The sequence below is a fragment of the Chelonia mydas genome, chromosome 23 (assembly GCF_015237465.2).
Source record: "Chelonia mydas isolate rCheMyd1 chromosome 23, rCheMyd1.pri.v2, whole genome shotgun sequence".
Lineage (NCBI taxonomy): Eukaryota > Metazoa > Chordata > Testudines > Cheloniidae > Chelonia > Chelonia mydas.
Window position 1 is genome coordinate 19,058,785 of NC_051263.2, and position 17,140 is coordinate 19,075,924.

Genomic DNA, 17,140 nt, shown 5'->3' on the forward strand with positions numbered 1-17,140 from the left:
CCAATGGCGGGGGGTGCGTGGCTCCGTCCGTGTCCCCCCCCCCACGCACATGGGGGGTGGGCTCAGCCCCTGGAGCTGCCCTGGGGGCATCTCACGGGCTGGGGCGGGCGGAGGGTGTGGAGGGCAGAGGGGGCAGCAGGTGCTTCAGCAGGTGCCTGGGGGGGAGAGAAGACATGAGGAGGGGAAGGGGGGGGGCTAAGACCTTTTGGCCCTGCCCTCCCCCACTGGGCCCACCCTGGGCTGTAGCTAATGGCAAGGACCCTGCTGCCCCACTAGACCCTGCAAAGGGGCGTGGCTAACAGGGGAGGCCCTGCTGGACCCCCTCTGGGGGCGTGGCTAACAGGGGAGGCCCCGCTGGACCCCCTCTGGGAATGTGGCTAACGGGCGGCCCCACCCATCCCCGCTGGACCCCCTCTGGGGGTGTGGCTAACAGGGGAGGCCCCGCCCATGCAGGGGCTCCGTACAGGGGCGACCGCTGGCTCCGCTTCTTCTGGAACTCGTCCTCGTCCACCGTCCACACGGCGCCTTTCACGTGCTCCACGCGCACGAAGCACTTGTGCAGGCTCAGGTTGTGTCGCACGGCGTTCTGTGGGGGGAGGGGGGGTGAGTGCCCCTCACTCCCGACCCGCAGCCCCCAGCCCCACCGGTGCCCCTCACTCCCGACCCACAGCCCCTGCCCGCCCGGCCCTAAGCCCCCCCCGCCCCTGCCGGTGCCCCTCACTCTCAACCCGCAGCCCCTGCCAGCCCAGCCCTGGGCCCCCCCAGCCTTGCCGGTGCCCCTCACTCCTGACCCGCCCGGCCCCTCACCTTCCAGGTGGCCGTGTTGTGCCGGAAGTAGCCGAACATGCGGCTGAACCACTGGTAAATCTCGTTCAGCGTCAGCTGCCGGTCGCTGGACTCCAGAATGGCCTGTGGGGGACCGGGGGGGGGGGGGTCAGGGCTCGGGTGGGGTAGCCCCTCCTCCCAGGCTCTGGGGCAGGAGGGGGGCACCCTGTGACGAAGTGGGACAGTTCTTAATGTTTCCTCTGAATAGTGTGGGGGTGCCTCAGTTTCCCCTATGCAGTTCTTAAGTCTCTAGGTGGTGAGATAAGGGTGTATGGTCGTTGCAGAGCCCTAGAGGGCAGGTGTGGGCAGGGGTCTGGACACAGAGAATGGCCGACACCCTGTTTCCTGGCCACTGATGGCCTGGGCCCTTCCCCCCTGCAAGGTGAGAGATAAAGGGCTGGAGAACAAAGGGATCCGGTGCCCTCCTGGCCCGGGAAAGGGACAAAGCCCAGAGGAGGGGGGCGGGGGGAGTTTCAGTTTGGGGCTGGCTGGGACATGGAGTGAAGGGCAGACGGGGGATGGCGGCTGGGGGGGGTTGGGCAAGGGGGGGCGGGGTCCCCGGGGTCGGGGGCTCACCCAGCGGATCAGCGTCGCGTAGGTGAAGGGCGGCCGGGCCGTGCTGAGCCGATAAAACGCCAGGCTGGGGCCCAGGTCTGCGGGGGGAGCACAGCTGTCGATCAAGGGGGGGTGACGCCCCAGCGCCTGCCCCATGGCCTGCCCCCCAACCAGGCTCAGTGTTGCCCCTCGGCCTCCACGCTGGCCCCCAGTCCCTGCCCAGAGCCGGGAGAGAACCCAGGAGTCCTGGCTCCCAGCCCCCCCTTCTCCCGCCCCCAGTCCCCGCCCAGAGCCGGGAGAGAGCCCAGGAGTCCTGGCTCCCAGCCCCCCCTGCTCCCACCACCAGCCCCAGTCCCCACCCAGAGCCGGGAGAGAACCCAGGAGTCCTGGCTCCCAGCCCCCCCTTCTCCCGCCCCCAGTCCCCGCCCAGAGCCGGGAGAGAGCCCAGGAGTCCTGGCTCCCAGCCCCCCCTGCTCCCACCACCAGCCCCAGTCCCCACCCAGAGCCGGGAGAGAACCCAGGCGTCCGGGCCCCAGCCTCTCACCTGAGAAGATGCCGACACCGTGGCTGCCCCAGGAGTGGGTCTGGGGGGTCAGTGGCGTCTGCGGCGCCCCCTTCTGGGCAGGGAGGGCAGCTCCCGAGCAGGCCCAGCCCGAGGGGTTGGGGGGTTGGGTGGGGCAGCGCTGGCCCCTCGCTGACATTGCCTGGGGGGGAGGGGCAGGTAAGGGATGGGGGAGGGGACTCTGGCCCTGCCCCCTCTTCGCCCCCACCCCATGGATTCTGACTCCGCCCCACCAGGCTTTAGGCCCTGCCCCCACTAACTGCAGCTCTGCCCCTGATGTCTGGCCCCACCCCCAAGGCCTCAAGCCCCACCCCCAGTCCCTCACCTCCCCCCAGACTCGGACCCCCACCCCTATTCCTCCCACCCCAAGGCTCTGCCCCCTTCTTGCCCCACCCAAGAGGACCCCCCCGGCTCTTACTGGGTCGAGGGCTCGGTCTGTGGCCTCCATCGTGGCCAGCTGGGCCTGCATGGCCCCCAGGCGCCGCCGCTCCCGCTCCAGCTGGGGGGGAGGGGGACAGGTGAGGGGGGGCAGGAAACGAGTTGGGGGGAATCCCCCTGGACTACAACTCCCACGATGCACCTGGGTGACACTTCCCATGATGCTCTGTGATGGATCGTGGGCCCCCCCCCCCACATGAAGATGCCTGCGAGGGGGGAGCCCCCCAGGGCAGACCCCCCCCCGGTATCCAGTGTCAGTGCCCCCAGCCCCAGTTATCCCCCCAACCTTCTCCCCGAGGCAGCGCCCAGCTGCGATTGTCCCCCCAGCCCCTGTGGGGCAGCCGCCCCCCAACCGCCTCCCACCGGCCTCACCTGCTCCTCCAGGTGCTCGACCAGCTCCCTCTGCCGCCGGCACCGGGCTGCCCCATCCTGCCCCCACAGCGCCTCCTGCCGGGGGGGTCTGCCGAGATCAACAGTTCAGCTGGCGTGTCCCCCTCCCAGAGCCGGGAGAGAACCCAGGCGCCCGGGCTCCCAGGCCCCGCACATCTAACCCTCCACCCCCCTCCCATAGCCAGGAGAGAACCCAGGCGTCCGGGCACCCAGGCGTCCGGGCTCCCAGGCCCCCCCATCTAACCCCCTACCCCCCTCCCAGAGCCAGGAGAGAACCGAGGAGTCCGGGCTCCCAGGCCCCCCACATCTAACCCCCCACACCCCTCCCACAGCCAGGAGAGAACCCAGGCGTCTGGGCTCCCAGCCCCCCCACATCTAACCCCCCACCCCCACCCCCCTCCCAGAGCCGGGAGAGAACCCAGGAGCAGGGCCGTCCCTACCCATTTTGGTGCCCTAGCAGGCCCCCCATGGGAGGGCTGTGTGGGGCCCCAGGCCTCTGCGGGGGGTGGGGGGCTGGCTCTAGGCCTCTGTGGGGAGGAAGTGGGGGGGCTGGCCACTTCCTGCGGGAAGTGCAGTAGCCCGGCCCCAGTCTGCTCCGCTCCCCTGGCTCCCGGGCAGGGGGGGTCGGCCCCCCAGCACTCGCCGGCACGGCGGGGGCCGGGTCGCTCCACTTACCGCAGGGGAGAGCTGGGGGGCCGACCCCTGCTGCAGCCCTCGGGGGACAGGGTGGCTGCAGTGGGGCTGGGGGCCGTGGGGAAGAGGCTGGAGCAGCAGCCGCGTAGGGCACCCGGAAACGTGGTGCCCCAAATGTCCTGGTGCCCCACGCAGCTGCGTGCCTTGCGTACGGGGTAGGGACAGCCCTGCCCCCCCTCCCCTCCCGGAGCCGGGGACAGAACCCAGGCGTCCGGGCTCCCAGCACCTCCTGCTCTACGCTCCTGGCCCCCACACCCCTCCCAGAGCCAGGGAGAGAACCCAGGCGTCCAGGCTCCCAGCCCCCCCTGCTCTAACCACCAGCTCCCAACCCCCTGCCAGAGCAGGGAGAGAACCCAGGCGTCCTGGCTCCCACACCCCCCTGTTCTAACCACGAGCCCTCACTGCCCTCCCGGAGCCGGGGAGAGAACCCAGGCATCCTGGCTCCCAGCACCCCCTGCTCTAAGCCCCTGGCCCCCACACCCCTCCCAGAGCCAGGGAGAGAACCCAGGCGTCCGGGCTCCCAGCCCCCCCCGAGCCGGGAGAGAACCCAGGAGTCCTGACTGTGCCGGGTTTACAATGGCGCCGTGGAGCCAGGCTCGGAAGGGGCCCCCACCTGCCCCACTTGCCCTGCGCCCCGAGACCCCACCTGCCCCCTGGCTCCCCCCACCCCACCTCACCCACCACTTCCTGCTCTTGGCCCCTCTTGGCCTGCGGCTCCGGGCGTCTCTGCCTCCCACCCCCTGGGGGGCCCGGGACTGGGGCAGACGCCGGGCCGGTCTTGGGCAGTTGGGGAGCAGGGGATGGTGGGGGGCCTTGGCTGGGCCCCTCCAGGCAAGTGGGTCCTGAGGCAGGTCCTGGCCTGGCTGATCCCGCCACTCCCGAGGGGCCGGCCCTGGCTCATCCCAGCGGGGCGAGGGAGTGGGGTTGTGGGGGGCGCTGGCCATAGGGCTTTGGGGGCTGTTGGGCGGGGGTTTGCGGCCCAGCGGGGGCCGCCCCCCGAGGGGCGGGGGCCGGCGGGCAGCACAGGGCCGGGCGGGGACCTGGCAGCTGGCGGTTGGTAACCCATCGCCTCGCGCTGGGCTGGGTGGAGCCGGGTCCGGGGACCGCCCCCCGCCCCAGCTCCGTGGCCCCCAGGGGGGCCCACAGATATGTTTGGCGCCAGGCTCACAAAAGGTTAATCCGGCCCCCCCTTCTCTAATCCACCAGCCCCCCTCCCCTCCCAGAGCTGGGGAGAGAACCCAGGAGTCCTGGCTCCCAGCCCCCTCCCCAAGCACTCACCTCTCATTCTGCCCCCTGTGGTCCCCAGGGCTGGGGCAGTGCTGGGGGGGAGACCGGTCCGGGGAGTGGGGGGCGTAGCGGGGGGCAGCTGGGTCCCGCAGAATCCACTCCATGCCTTTTATGTTAATCCCTGGAACGAGGGGGGGAGAAATGGGGGGGTGGGCCAGGGCACCATGCCAGGCTACACCCCACTCGCCAGAACCCCCGCCCCTCCCGGCACCCTCGGTTACCATGTGTCAAGCCGTGGCGGGACCTCACCACCACCACGCCCGGGGGCTGGAGGTGCAGGATGGAGGGGCGGGCGCTGGGCTCCGGAGAGATCTGGGGGGAGGAAAGTGAGGGGGTGAATGGGGGGCAGAACCCAGGTGTCTGGACTCCCAGCCCCCTCCGCTGTAACCACTAGTCCCCCACTCCTCTCCCAGCACCGGGGAGAGAACCCAGGAGTCCGGGCTCCCAGCCCCCTCCGCTGTAACCGCTAGTCCCCCACTCCCCTCCCAGCACCGGGGAGAGAACCCAGGAGTCCGGGCTCCCAGCCCCCTCCGCTGTAACCGCTAGTCCCCCACTCCTCTCCCAGCACCGGGGAGAGAACCCAGGAGTCCGGGCTCCCAGCCCCCTCCGCTGTAACCGCTAGTCCCCCACTCCCCTCCCAGCACCGGGGAGAGAACCCAGGAGTCCGGGCTCCCAGCCCCCTCCGCTGTAACCGCTAGTCTCCCACTCCCCTCCCAGCCCCGGGGAGAGAACCCAGGAGTCCGAGCTCCCAGCCCCCTCCGCTGTAACCACTAGTCCTCCACTCCCCTCCCAGCCCCGGGGAGAGAACCCAGGAGTCCGGGCCCGGTGCGGTGGTACCTGTTGGATGAGCAGTGCCTGGCGTGGGGTGTCCTGGAGCACGGCCTGGAGCTGGGGGGTGGTTTGGGGATCCCCCATCGCCACGGGGTACGGTGGCCCCTGTGGGGCAGGCAAACGGGGGGTGCTGTCAGTCCTGGGGGGCTAGGGAGGTAGGCTGCCCCCCTCTGTGCCCCTCCCCCAGCCACGTGGGGACCCACCTGCTGCTTCCTGGAGGGGGCGCTGGTTCCGCGGGTGAGCACCGTGGGGCGGTTCTGGGCCCCGCCGGGCGGGCCGGCTGGGCTGTCGCCATGGGGCACTCGGGAGGCCGTGCGGCTGGGCATCGGGGCCTGGCGCAAGCTGTGGGGAGAAAGGGCAGCTGAGGGGGTGGGAGAAGCGACGAGGAAGTACACGCGTGTGTGACTGGTCACACGTTAAGCCATGCACGGGGCGTGAGCAAGTGTGATCCGTGCAACACGTCACACGTGCACGCACGGAGGAGATTCAGGCAAGTCGCGGGGAGCACACGCAGGGCAGCGGTTCCCCATGGCGCGCGGGCAGCACGGGGCGGGTGGATCCCCGGTGAGCGTGCGTGCAAGTGTGAACCACGCGACTCTGAGCCGTGTCACGCGCGGGCGCCGGGAGCCACAGGGCCCAGCCGGACCTCAGCAGCCCTCAGCCTCCCTGACGAGCCGCCGGGCTAATTAGTGAGCGCGGCTGGGGGAAACGGGCCTTGATTAGCCAGACGGGTCTGACCCAGAGCCGGGAGATCCAGGAGAGGGGGGCAGAGGGGCAGATGTGGGGCGAGATAGAGGAGGGGAGAGATTGGGGGCTGGGAGGGCTGCTTAGACGGATGGAGGGGGTGGGGGGACGCCCGAGGGGAGCAGCGACCGGTGGCTCTGGCCGTGGGATTTTGTGCCGTGAGCTGGGGCAGCGGCTGGCTGGGACCGGGGACCCCAGAGAGCGACAGGCCCCCGGCAGCGCCGCCACCAGCCACGAGGGGGCGCCCCGGAGGCAAGGGCATGGCCGAGCACGCGCACGTGCCTGTGATCCGTGCGACGTGTCCTGTCCTGGGGAACGTGCCTGGCTGTGCACGAGCCGTGTCTTTGCCCCCGTGACCGCCCAGGGACGGGACGTGCCCCGCAGCCTCGTGCCACGAGTGGCCAAGACGCGTGGGCCAGCGTGATCTGTGGCCCGCCTCGCACGGCCAGCGCACTAGGCCCTCCCCTGGCTCGCACGTGTGCAGCCCCCCTGACATGGGGGCATCTCCTCCGGGCCCTTGGGCCGCTCCCACGCCGGCCCACCGGAGCTCACGTGTCATTGTGAACAAGCCTGGACACGTGACGCACCCTCCAGACGGGCGGTCCCGGGTTCGGGGGCGAGAGCAAACACCCAGCTCCGGGGGGGGGAAATCCAGCCAGCGCCCCCCATATTACCCCCACACCTTGACCCCTGCACCTCCCATCTTGCTCTGACCCCTAGCTAGACCCTACCCCCTCCAGCCCCTCGCGGCCCCCCATGCCCCTTCCTGCCCCCCCAACCTCTAACCCCCACTCCCCTCCCAGAGCCGGGGACAGTGCCCAGGAGTCCTGGCCCCCAGGCCCCCTGCTCTAACCCACTACACCCCACTGCCCCCCCAAGCTGGGGAAAGCACCCAGGCTCCCAACCCTGCACACTCCCCCCACTCTAACCACTGACCCCACTCCCCGCCCAGGGCAGGGGCCGCCTCGAGCCGCTTCCCCGCAGCGGGGGTGGGGCCGGGGCCAGGTTCCGAGAATCGGGGTGACGTCCCGGTCGGCCCCGCTCTGATTTCTCACCGCGGCCCCCGCTTCCCAGACGTCACGGAACCCGGCCACGTCAGCGGCGTGGGACGCGGCGCCCGGGGGTTAAATCCGGGGCGGCCCACCCCCCGCCTCAGCACGCACAGAGCTGGGGGGGTGCAGCCTGGTGACCCGAGGCCCCCAGCCCAGCCCCAAGGGTCCGTGGGAGGCTGGATTTCATCTGCTCCCCCGCCCCGGCCCTGATCCTCCCCAAAGCTCGAGTCGCGCTACGCCTGAAGACAGCACACACGAGTAACCAGCTCGGGTCTTACAGGCCCCACTCCGCTCCCAGGGAACCCAGGCGTCCTGGCTCCCGGACCACCCCCACGCTCTGAGCACCAGCCCCCACTCCCCTCCCAGGGCCGGGGAGAGAACCCAGGCATCCTGGCTCCCAGACCGCCCCCATGCTCTGAGCACCAGCCCTCACTCCCCTCTCAGGGCTGGGGAGAGAACCCAGGAGTCCGGGCTCCCAGCCCGCCAGCTCTAACCCACCAGCCCCCACTGCCCTCCCAGACCGGGGAGAGAACCCAGGCATCCTGGCTCCCAGACCGCCCCCATGCTCTGAGCACCAGCCCCCACTCCCCTCCCAGGGCCGGGGAGAGAACCCAGGAGTCCAGGCTCCCAGCCCCCCCGCTCTAACCACCAGCCCCCACTCCCCTCCCAGAGCTGGGGAGAGAACCCAGGCGTCCTGGCTCCCAGCCCCCCCCTGCTCTAACCATCAGCCCACACTGCCCTCCCAGAGCCGGGGAGAGAACCCAGGAGTCCGGGCTCCCAGGCCCCCCGCTCTAACCACCAGCCCCCACTGCCCTCCCAGAGCCAGGGAGAGAACCGAGGAGTCCGGGCTCCCAGCCCTCCCGCTCTAACCACCAGCCCCCCTCCCCTCCCAGAGCTGGGGAGAGAACCCAGGCGTCCTGGCTCCCAGCCCCCCCTGCTCTAACCACCAGCCCACACTGCCCTCCCAGAGCCGGGGAGAGAACCCAGGAGTCCGGGCTCCCAGCCCCTGAGCCAGGTATTTCTCCCCAGTTCTGGCAGCCGCAGTTTCTGTCTCGGGTGTTTTCTGGGCCCGGTTCTGTGTAAAGGGACCTGGCCCATGGGCGTCCACACAGAGATTCGAAAGAGGAGTCGGGAGTGGAGCTGGTTCAGCCCGGTCAGGTTCCCTCGCCTGTGGTGTGAACGCGCCATTGAGTTGCCGGCAGGGGAGAAATTCCGGCTCCTGGCCGCGCTCTCGATGGGGTTCTGCAGCCAGACGGACCCCGTCTGGAGCCTACATCGCGTCTCGATGAGCAGGAATCGGGAGTTCGAGTCTGGATCAATCCACGGGGCTGGGTTTGCGGCGTGTCACGTTATTAAAATCCTGCTGTGTTTGGCGGAGTGACTCCAGATTGACGCTGGGGTGCTAGGCTCAGAATCCAGCTCTGCTCCTGGTGCAATGAGGAGTGACTCCAGACTGACCCCCGGTCAGCTGAGATCAGAAACCCCTCCTGTCCCTGCTGAAGTCAGGGGTGGCTCTGGACTGACCCTGGAGCAGACCTTAAATCAGCCGAACGACTCCCGCCGAGACCCGCGGTCACCTCTGGCCTGCCCCGATCCCCCCCCGACCCCGGTCCCACCCCACTCACCGCTGGGCGCTCCTCAGCATCCCGGCTGGCAGGGGAGCCAGTGCGAAATCCGCCCCGCAGGTGGGTATTTATAGGGCGGCCCTGGGGCGGCCGCGCTCCCCTTGCCGGGTGACTCAGTGGAAACGGAGCGCCAGGGCGGCGTGCCCCGCGTGCCCTTTGGGGGGGGTTTTCTTTGCTCGAAAATAACACCAGCCTTTCGGTCGGGGTTTTCGGCGCCCCAGCCCCCGAGGCTTCTGAGCACCAAGAAGCCACCGCAAAAATATCAGTGTGCGAGGGAAAGAAAACCACAGCGTGCACGAGAGAGACACGCGCGCGAGCACACCCCGCCGGAGGAAACCGCCTCGCGGGGGGACTAAGACCCGGGCCCCCCGTCAGCGGGGCCGAGGGATGGGAATCGGGGCAGGAAGGCCGGGGCAGACTCAGGTTGCCTGTCGTGCGGGAGAAATGGGGTGTTGTTGTTAATGGCGCGGGGAGAGAACCCAGGAGTCCGGGCTCCCAGCCACTCCCCCCCCCGTACCCCACCAGAGCCCACTGCCCTCCCAGAGCCGGGGAAAGAACCCAGGAGTCCGGGCTCCCAGCCCCCCTGCTGTACCCCACCAGAGCCCACTCCCCTCCCAGAGCCGGGGAAAGAACCCAGGAGTCCGGGCTCCCAGGCCCCTGCTGTACCCGACCAGAGCCCACTCCCCTGCCAGAGCCGGGGAAAGAACCCAGGTGTCCGGGCTCCCAGCCCCCCTGCTGTACCCCACCAGAGCCCACTCCCCTGCCAGAGCCGGGGAAAGAACCCAGGTGTCCGGGCTCCCAGCCCCCCACCCTACCCCACCAGACCCACTCCCCTCCCAGAGCCGGGGAGAGAACCCAGGAGACCGGGCAAGGGGGTGGTGTCCCAGGCAGAGACAGGCCCATCGTGGGTAAAGCCCTGGGAGGGAGCCAGCAGCCGGGAGTTCAATTCCCCCACATTGCTCGGTGCCTCAGTTTCCCCATGACAATACCCTGCGTGGCTCTGTTCTGACTGTCAGCTTGGTGGGGCAGAGGCTGGCTGCTTGTGCGTGTGTCGGGTGTGCACACGTGCACGTGTGTGTGTGCGAGACGTGCCGGCAGCGAGGGGTCGTGCGTAGCCGGCCGAGCGTGGGGCTGCTCACCAACCCGCCTCTGGGCGGGAACTGAGTGTGCGGGGTTGTGATGCTCGGCCTGTGACCCTGGCTGAGGGTGTGCGCACCCGCGTGTGTCACTCTGAGAGACTGTGTGTCGGGGGGTGCGCGGTTGTGCGACCCCAAACCTGAGTGTGTCAGGGAGATTGCGCAGTGGTGGGGGGGTGGGTCTGACTGGGTCGCGCTCTGTGCGATTCCCCAGCACTGTGCGTGCAATTGTCTACTGCTCTGCGTGCGAGGCGTTGTGTAGCTGTCCATGTGTGATCGTGTAGCGCTGTGCGTGGGGTTGTGTAGTGCTCCGTGTGTGCGTCACTCTGGTTGTGTAGCGCGGTGGGTGCACGGTTGTGTAGATCTCCGTGTGTGACCCTGCAGCCCCGTGTGTGTGTGTGTCGGTGCGGTGGTGTAGCGCTGTGTGTGCGTGTCACTCTGGTTGTGTAGTGTGGTTGTGTAGCAGTGTGTGTGCATGGTTGTGTAGATCTCCGTGTGTGACCCTGCAGCGCTGTGTGTGTGTGTGTGTCACTCTGGTTGTGTAGCGCGGTGTCCACACGGTTGTGTAGGTCTCCGTGTGTGACCCTGCAGCGCCGTGTGTGTGTGTGTGTCACTCTGGTTGTGTCGTGCGGTTGTGTAGCGCGGTGTCCGCACGGTTGTGTAAGTCTCCGTGTGTGACCCTGCAGCGCTGTGTGTGTGTGTGTGTGTGTGTGTCACTCTGGTTGTGTAGCGCGGTGGGTGCACGGTTGTGTAGATCTCCGTGTGTGACCCTGCAGCCCCGTGTGTGTGTGTGTGTCGGTGCAGTGGTGTAGTGCTGCGTGTGTGCGTGTCACTCTGGTTGTGTAGCGTGGTTGTGTAGCGCGGTGTCCGCACAGTTGTGTAGGTCTCCGTGTGTGACCCTGCAGCGCTGTGTGTGAGTGTGTGTGTCACTCTGGTTGTGTAGCGCGGTGGGTGCACGGTTGTGTAGATCTCTGTGTGTGACCCTGCAGCCCCGTGTGTGTGTGTGTCGGTGCGGTGGTGTAGCGCTGTGTGTGCGTGTCACTCTGGTTGTGTAGTGTGGTTGTGTAGCAGTGTGTGTGCATGGTTGTGTAGATCTCCGTGTGTGACCCTGCAGCCCCGTGTGTGTGTGTGTCGGTGCGGTGGTGTAGTGCTGCGTGTGTGCGTGTCACTCTGGTTGTGTAGCGTGGTTGTGTAGCGCGGTGTCCGCACGGTTGTGTAGGTCTCCGTGTGTGACCCTGCAGCGCTGTGTGTGTGTGTGTGTGTCACTCTGGTTGTGTAGCGCGGTGGGTGCACGGTTGTGTAGATCTCTGTGTGTGACCCTGCAGCCCCGTGTGTGTGTGTGTCGGTGCGGTGGTGTAGCGCTGTGTGTGCGTGTCACTCTGGTTGTGTAGTGTGGTTGTGTAGCAGTGTGTGTGCATGGTTGTGTAGATCTCCGTGTGTGACCCTGCAGCCCCGTGTGTGTGTGTGTCGGTGCGGTGGTGTAGCGCTGTGTGTGCGTGTCACTCTGGTTGTGTAGCGTGGTTGTGTAGCGCGGTGTCCGCACGGTTGTGTAGGTCTCCGTGTGTGACCCTGCAGCGCTGTGTCTCCCTCTGACTGCGTGTGCGTCCCAGGCCGCCTGGCCCCCCAACCCCTCTCCTCACCCCTTCCCCCCCCACAGCGGCTCAGACCCCCCTCCAGCCCCCCTCTCACCTTGGGGGGCTCCAGCCGCCCCGCCCCACCGGGGAGCCCCATGGCCGCTGGCTCAGAGCACCCGGGGCTCCTCAGACGCTTCTGGGCCCCCCCCACTGTCCCCCGGTTATATGGGCGCCGGCCTCCTCCCGACGCGACGCCAAACCCTCCGCCCGCCCCCCCGACCCACCGCCCTGCCCCCCCGGCGCCGCTGGGGTGCGGCTGGCCCGACCCCCCCCAGAGCGGGCGGGGAATTTTCAGGGGAACTCCAGGGTCAGGTCGGGGCGCGGGCAACTTTCACTGCGCCGGAGAGACGGCAGCCGGCTGACCTGAGACGGGGCCCGCCCCCCCCCGCCGGGCCCGCAGGCCCCCCCGGCACCGCCCGACCCCCCCAGCCGGAACCGCAGACACCCCCTGGCACCGCCCGACCCCCCCAGCCGGGCCTGCAAGCGCCCCCCGGCACCGCCCGCCACCCCCCAGAGCCGGGCCCGCAGGCACCTCCCCGCACCACCTGTCCCCGCCGAGCCGGGCCCACAGGCGCCCCCCAGCACCGCCCGTCCCCCCCAGAGCCGGGCAGTGGCTCGTCCCTGCCATCTGTCCCCCCCAGGGTCCGGGTCCCCTCGCGGGGCGGCTGGCGCTGTCTGACCCTGCCCTGGTGAGGAGGGGTGAGTGGGGCTGGACACACAGATGGGCGGAGAGGTGTGCATGGGGACAGACAGGCGGACGGAGGGGTGTGCGTGGGGATGGGTGGACGGAGGGGTGTGTGTACGGACAGACACGTGAGCGGAGGGCTGTGCATGGTGATGGACAGACGGGTGGAGGGGTGAGCGTGTGGGTTAGGGGCAGACAGGCGGACGGAGGGGTGTATGGGAGTGGACAGACAGGCAGAGGGGCAGGTGTGGATGGACAGACAGGCGGACGGAGGGGTGTATAGGGATGGACGGAAGGGCGTGGGGACAGACAGACAGGCGGAGGGGTGTGCGTGGGGACAGACAGACAGACAGAGGGGTGAGCGTGTGGGTTAGGGACAGACAGGCGGATGGAGGGGTGTATGGAGGGACAGACAGGCGGACAGAGGGGTGTATAGGGATGGACGGAAGGGCGTGGGGACAGACAGTCAGGCTGAGGGGTGTGCGTGGGGACAGACAGGCAGACAGAGGGGTGAGCGTGTGGCTTAGGGACAGGCGGATGGAGGGGTGTATGGGGTGGACAGACAGGCGGAGGGGCATGTGTGGATGGACAGACAGGCGGACGGAGGGGTGTATGGGGGGACAGTCAGGCGGAGGGGCGAGTGTGGATGGACGGAGGGGTGTATAGGGACGGACGGTCAGGCGGAGGGAGGGGCGTGGGGACAGACAGACAAGCGGAGGGGTGAGCGTGTGGCTTAGGGACAGGCGGATGGAGGGGTGTATGGGTGGACAGACAGGCGGAGGGGCATGTGTGGATGGACAGACAGGCGGACGGAGGGGTGTATGGGGGGACAGTCAGGCGGAGGGGCGAGTGTGGATGGACGGAGGGGTGTATAGGGACGGACGGTCAGGCGGAGGGAGGGGCGTGGGGACAGACAGACAAGCGGAGGGGTGAGCGTGTGGCTTAGGGACAGGCGGACGGAGGGGTGTATGGGGACGGACGGACAGGCGCAGGGGTGGGCGTGGGCACAGACATGCAGGCGGAGGGGGCTATTTGTGTGGGGACGGACAGGCGGACGGAGGGGCAGAGGTCTGTGGGCGGGGGGGGCCGAATGCTGCAGGCTGCTGGTGACCCGGCTTAGCCGGCTCGGGGCCTGGGTGGGCTGGGGGGCAGGGAAAGGGGGGCTCGGGGGAGGGCAGAGAGCCTGGGCGTCATTAGTTACCAGCCCCCCGCCCCTCCCCCCACACCCCCCTGCCCCGCCCCCAACCCCTCCCTCATCCCCCGCCCCTCCCCCCACAACCCCCTGCCCTGCCCCCAGCCCCTGCCCCACAACCCCCTCCCCTGCCCCATCCCCTCCCCGCTCATCCCACTGCCCTGCCCCCAGCCCCTCCCTCATCCCCCCGCCCCACCCCCCACAACCCCCTCCCCTGCCCCCAGCCCCTCCCTCATCCCCCCGCCCCACCCCCTCACTGCCCCCAGCCCCTCCCTCATCCCCCCGCCCCACCCCCCACAACCCCCTCCCCAGCCCCCAGCCCCTCCCTCATCCCCCCGCCCCACCCCCTCACTGCCCCCAGCCCCTCCCTCATCCCCCAGCCCCTGCCCCACAACCCCCTCCCCTGCCCCATCCCCTCCCCGCTCATCCCACTGCCCTGCCCCCAGCCCCTCCCTCATCCCCCCGCCCCACCCCCCACAACCCCCTCCCCAGCCCCCAGCCCCTGCCCCACAACCCCCTCCCTCATCCCCCCGCCCCACCCCACCCCCTCACTGCCCCCAGCCCCTCCCTCATCCCCTCCCCGCTCATCCCACTGCCCTGCCCCCAGCCCCTCCCGGGTTCTCCCTCCCCCGCCCCCTCCTTGGCTCCGCCCCCCGCCTCGCTCCGCCCCCCCCAGCCGCCGCCGCCGCCGCCGCCGCCATGGCCGGCGCGGCCTCCCCCTCCCCGCGGCCCCCCCTGCGCCGGCCCCGGGCGCGGGGGTGGGGGGCGGAGGAGCAGGAGCCCCCCCCGCTCCCCGCTTGGCAGCGCTCCCAGCATGCCCCGGGGCAGCCCCACTCCCAGCATGCTGCAGGGCAACACCAAGGGCCAACCTCCCAGCAGGCCATGGGGCAACCCCACTCCCAGCATGCCCTGGGGTACGGGCTGGAGCCGCTCTCCCAGCATGCCACGGGGCACGGCCCAGAACTGCTCTCCCAGCATGCCGCGGGGCACGGCGAGGAGCCGCTCTCCCAGCATGCCCTGGGGTACGGGCCGGAGCTGCTTTCCCAGCATGCCACGGGGCACGGCGAAGAGCCGCTCTCCCAGCATGCCGCGGGGCAAGGCGAAGAGCCGCTCTCCCAGCATGCCCTGGGGTACGGGCCGGAGCCGCTTTCCCAGCATGCCACGGGGCACGGCGAAGAGCCGCTCTCCCAGCATGCCACGGGGCACGGCGAGGAGCCGCTCTCCCAGCATGCCATGGGGCATGGCGAGGAGCCGCTTTCCCAGCATGCCACGGGGCATGGCGAAGAGCCGCTCTCCCAGCATGCCGCGGGGCAAGGCGAAGAGCCGCTCTCCCAGCATGCCACGGGGCACGGCGAGGAGCCGCTCTCCCAGCATGCCACGGGGCACGGCCCAGAACCGCTCTCCCAGCATGCCGCGGGGCACGGCGAGGAGCCGCTCTCCCAGCATGCCGCGGGGCACGGCGAGGAGCCGCTCTCCCAGCATGCCACGGGGCACGGCCCAGAACCGCTCTCCCAGCATGCCCTGGGACACGGCGAGGAGCCGCTCTCCCAGCATGCCGCGGGGCACGGCGAGGAGCCGCTCTCCCAGCATGCCGCGGGGCATGGCGAGGAGCCGCTTTCCCAGCATGCCACGGGGCACGGCGAAGAGCCGCTCTCCCAGCATGCCACGGGGCACGGCGAGGAGCCGCTCTCCCAGCATGCCATGGGGCATGGCGAGGAGCCGCTCTCCCAGCATGCCACGGGGCACGGCGAAGAGCCGCTCTCCCAGCATGCCACGGGGCACGGCGAAGAGCCGCTCTCCCAGCATGCCACGGGGCACGGCGAAGAGCCGTTCTCCCAGCATGCCACGGGGCACGGCGAGGAGCCGCTCTCCCAGCATGCCACGGGGCACGGCCCAGAACCGCTCTCCCAGCATGCCGCGGGGCATGGCCCAGAACCGCTCTCCCAGCATGCCGCGGGGCAAGGCGAAGAGCCGCTCTCCCAGCATGCCACGGGGCACGGCGAGGAGCCGCTCTCCCAGCATGCCACGGGGCACGGCCCAGAACCGCTCTCCCAGCATGCCCTGGGACACGGCGAGGAGCCGCTCTCCCAGCATGCCCTGGGACACGGCGAGGAGCCGCTCTCCCAGCATGCCGCGGGGCACGGCGAGGAGCCGCTCTCCCAGCATGCCGCGGGGCACGGCGAGGAGCCGCTCTCCCAGCATGCCACGGGGCATGGCCCAGAACCGCTCTCCCAGCATGCCACGGGGCACGGTGAAGGGCCGCTCTCCCAGCATGCCGCGGGGCACGGCGAGGAGCCGCTCTCCCAGCATGCCACGGGGCACGGCGAGGAGCCGCTCTCCCAGCATGCCGCGGGGCACGGCGAGGAGCCGCTCTCCCAGCATGCCGCGGGGCACGGCGAGGAGCCGCTCTCCCAGCATGCCACGGGGCACGGCCCAGAACCGCTCTCCCAGCATGCCACGGGGCACGGCGAGGAGCCGCTCTCCCAGCATGCCGCGGGGCACGGCGAGGAGCCGCTCTCCCAGCATGCCGCGGGGCACGGCGAGGAGCCGCTCTCCCAGCATGCCGCGGGGCAAGGCGAGGAGCCGCTCTCCCAGGATGCCGCGGGGCACGGCGAGGAGCCGCTCTCCCAGCATGCCACGGGGCACGGCGAAGAGCCGCTCTCCCAGCATGCCGCGGGGCAAGGCGAAGAGCCGCTCTCCCAGCATGCCGCGGGGCAAGGCGAGGAGCCGCTCTCCCAGGATGCCGCGGGGCACGGCGAGGAGCCGCTCTCCCAGCATGCCGCGGGGCACGGCGAGGAGCCGCTCTCCCAGCATGCCCTGGGACACGGCGAGGAGCCGCTCTCCCAGCATGCCCTGGGACACGGCGAAGAGCCGTTCTCCCAGCATGCCACGGGGCACGGCGAGGAGCCGCTCTCCCAGCATGCCACGGGGCACGGCCCAGAACCGCTCTCCCAGCATGCCGCGGGGCATGGCCCAGAACCGCTCTCCCAGCATGCCGCGGGGCAAGGCGAAGAGCCGCTCTCCCAGCATGCCACGGGGCACGGCGAGGAGCCGCTCTCCCAGCATGCCACGGGGCACGGCCCAGAACCGCTCTCCCAGCATGCCGCGGGGCATGGCGAGGAGCTGCTCTCCCAGCATGCCCTGGGACACGGCGAGGAGCCGCTCTCCCAGCATGCCGCGGGGCAAGGCGAGGAGCCGCTCTCCCAGCATGCCGCGGGGCACGGCGAGGAGCCGCTCTCCCAGCATGCCACGGGGCATGGCCCAGAACCGCTCTCCCAGCATGCCACGGGGCACGGTGAAGGGCCGCTCTCCCAGCATGCCGCGGGGCACGGCGAGGAGCCGCTCTCCCAGCATGCCACGGGGCACGGCGAGGAGCCGCTCTCCCAGCATGCCGCGGGGCACGGCGAGGAGCCGCTCTCCCAGCATGCCGCGGGGCACGGCGAGGAGCCGCTCTCCCAGCATGCCGCGGGGCACGGCGAGGAGCCGCTCTC

At 70.2% G+C, this 17,140-nt stretch overlaps 2 protein-coding genes across 3 annotated transcripts; one reads left to right on the forward strand and one right to left on the reverse strand.

Annotated features, from left to right (window-relative positions):
- Window positions 1-13: 13 nt before the first annotated feature.
- Window positions 14-9,066, reverse strand: FOXP3 (forkhead box P3). Of its 2 annotated transcripts, XM_037888536.2 has the most exons (12): window positions 9,003-9,039; window positions 5,785-5,923; window positions 5,588-5,686; window positions 4,972-5,062; window positions 4,742-4,871; window positions 2,753-2,840; window positions 2,361-2,441; window positions 1,925-2,084; window positions 1,402-1,478; window positions 808-909; window positions 465-586; window positions 14-155 (listed from the first exon to the last, which is right to left on the reverse strand). In XM_037888536.2, exons 1-12 carry the CDS (start codon window positions 9,020-9,022, stop codon window positions 92-94), a joined length of 1,173 nt encoding a protein of 390 aa, XP_037744464.1. In that variant the 5' UTR covers window positions 9,023-9,039; the 3' UTR covers window positions 14-91. The 2 variants fall into 2 exon arrangements, with proteins under 2 accessions (XP_037744464.1, XP_037744463.1); XM_037888535.2 differs by lacking the exon at window positions 14-155 and having other exon boundaries at window positions 162-586; window positions 9,003-9,066.
- A 6,284-nt stretch (window positions 9,067-15,350) lies between these two features.
- LOC122463706 (spore wall protein 2-like) lies at window positions 15,351-16,948 on the forward strand. The gene is made up of 3 exons (XM_043534897.1): window positions 15,351-15,540; window positions 16,087-16,461; window positions 16,929-16,948. Exons 1-3 carry the CDS (start codon window positions 15,351-15,353, stop codon window positions 16,946-16,948), a joined length of 585 nt encoding a protein of 194 aa, XP_043390832.1.
- The last annotated feature ends 192 nt before the right edge of the window (window positions 16,949-17,140 follow it).

Coding starts and splice junctions, on each gene's coding strand:
- FOXP3 (XM_037888535.2), bottom strand. CDS start 9,022: ATGCTGAGGAGCGCCCAGCG. Junction 910..1,401: donor ACGCGACGCTGATCCGCTGG/GTGAGCCCCCGA, acceptor GGTCCCCCACAG/GCCATTCTGGAGTCCAGCGA. Junction 587..807: donor ACAACACGGCCACCTGGAAG/GTGAGGGGCCGG, acceptor CTCCCCCCACAG/AACGCCGTGCGACACAACCT.
- LOC122463706 (XM_043534897.1), top strand. CDS start 15,351: ATGGGGCATGGCGAGGAGCCGCTCTCCCAGCATGCCACGGGGCACGGC. Junction 15,541..16,086: donor CCAGCATGCCACGGGGCACG/GCCCAGAACCGC, acceptor GGCACGGCCCAG/AACCGCTCTCCCAGCATGCC. Junction 16,462..16,928: donor CGAGGAGCCGCTCTCCCAGC/ATGCCCTGGGAC, acceptor CCGCTCTCCCAG/CATGCCACGGGGCACGGTGA.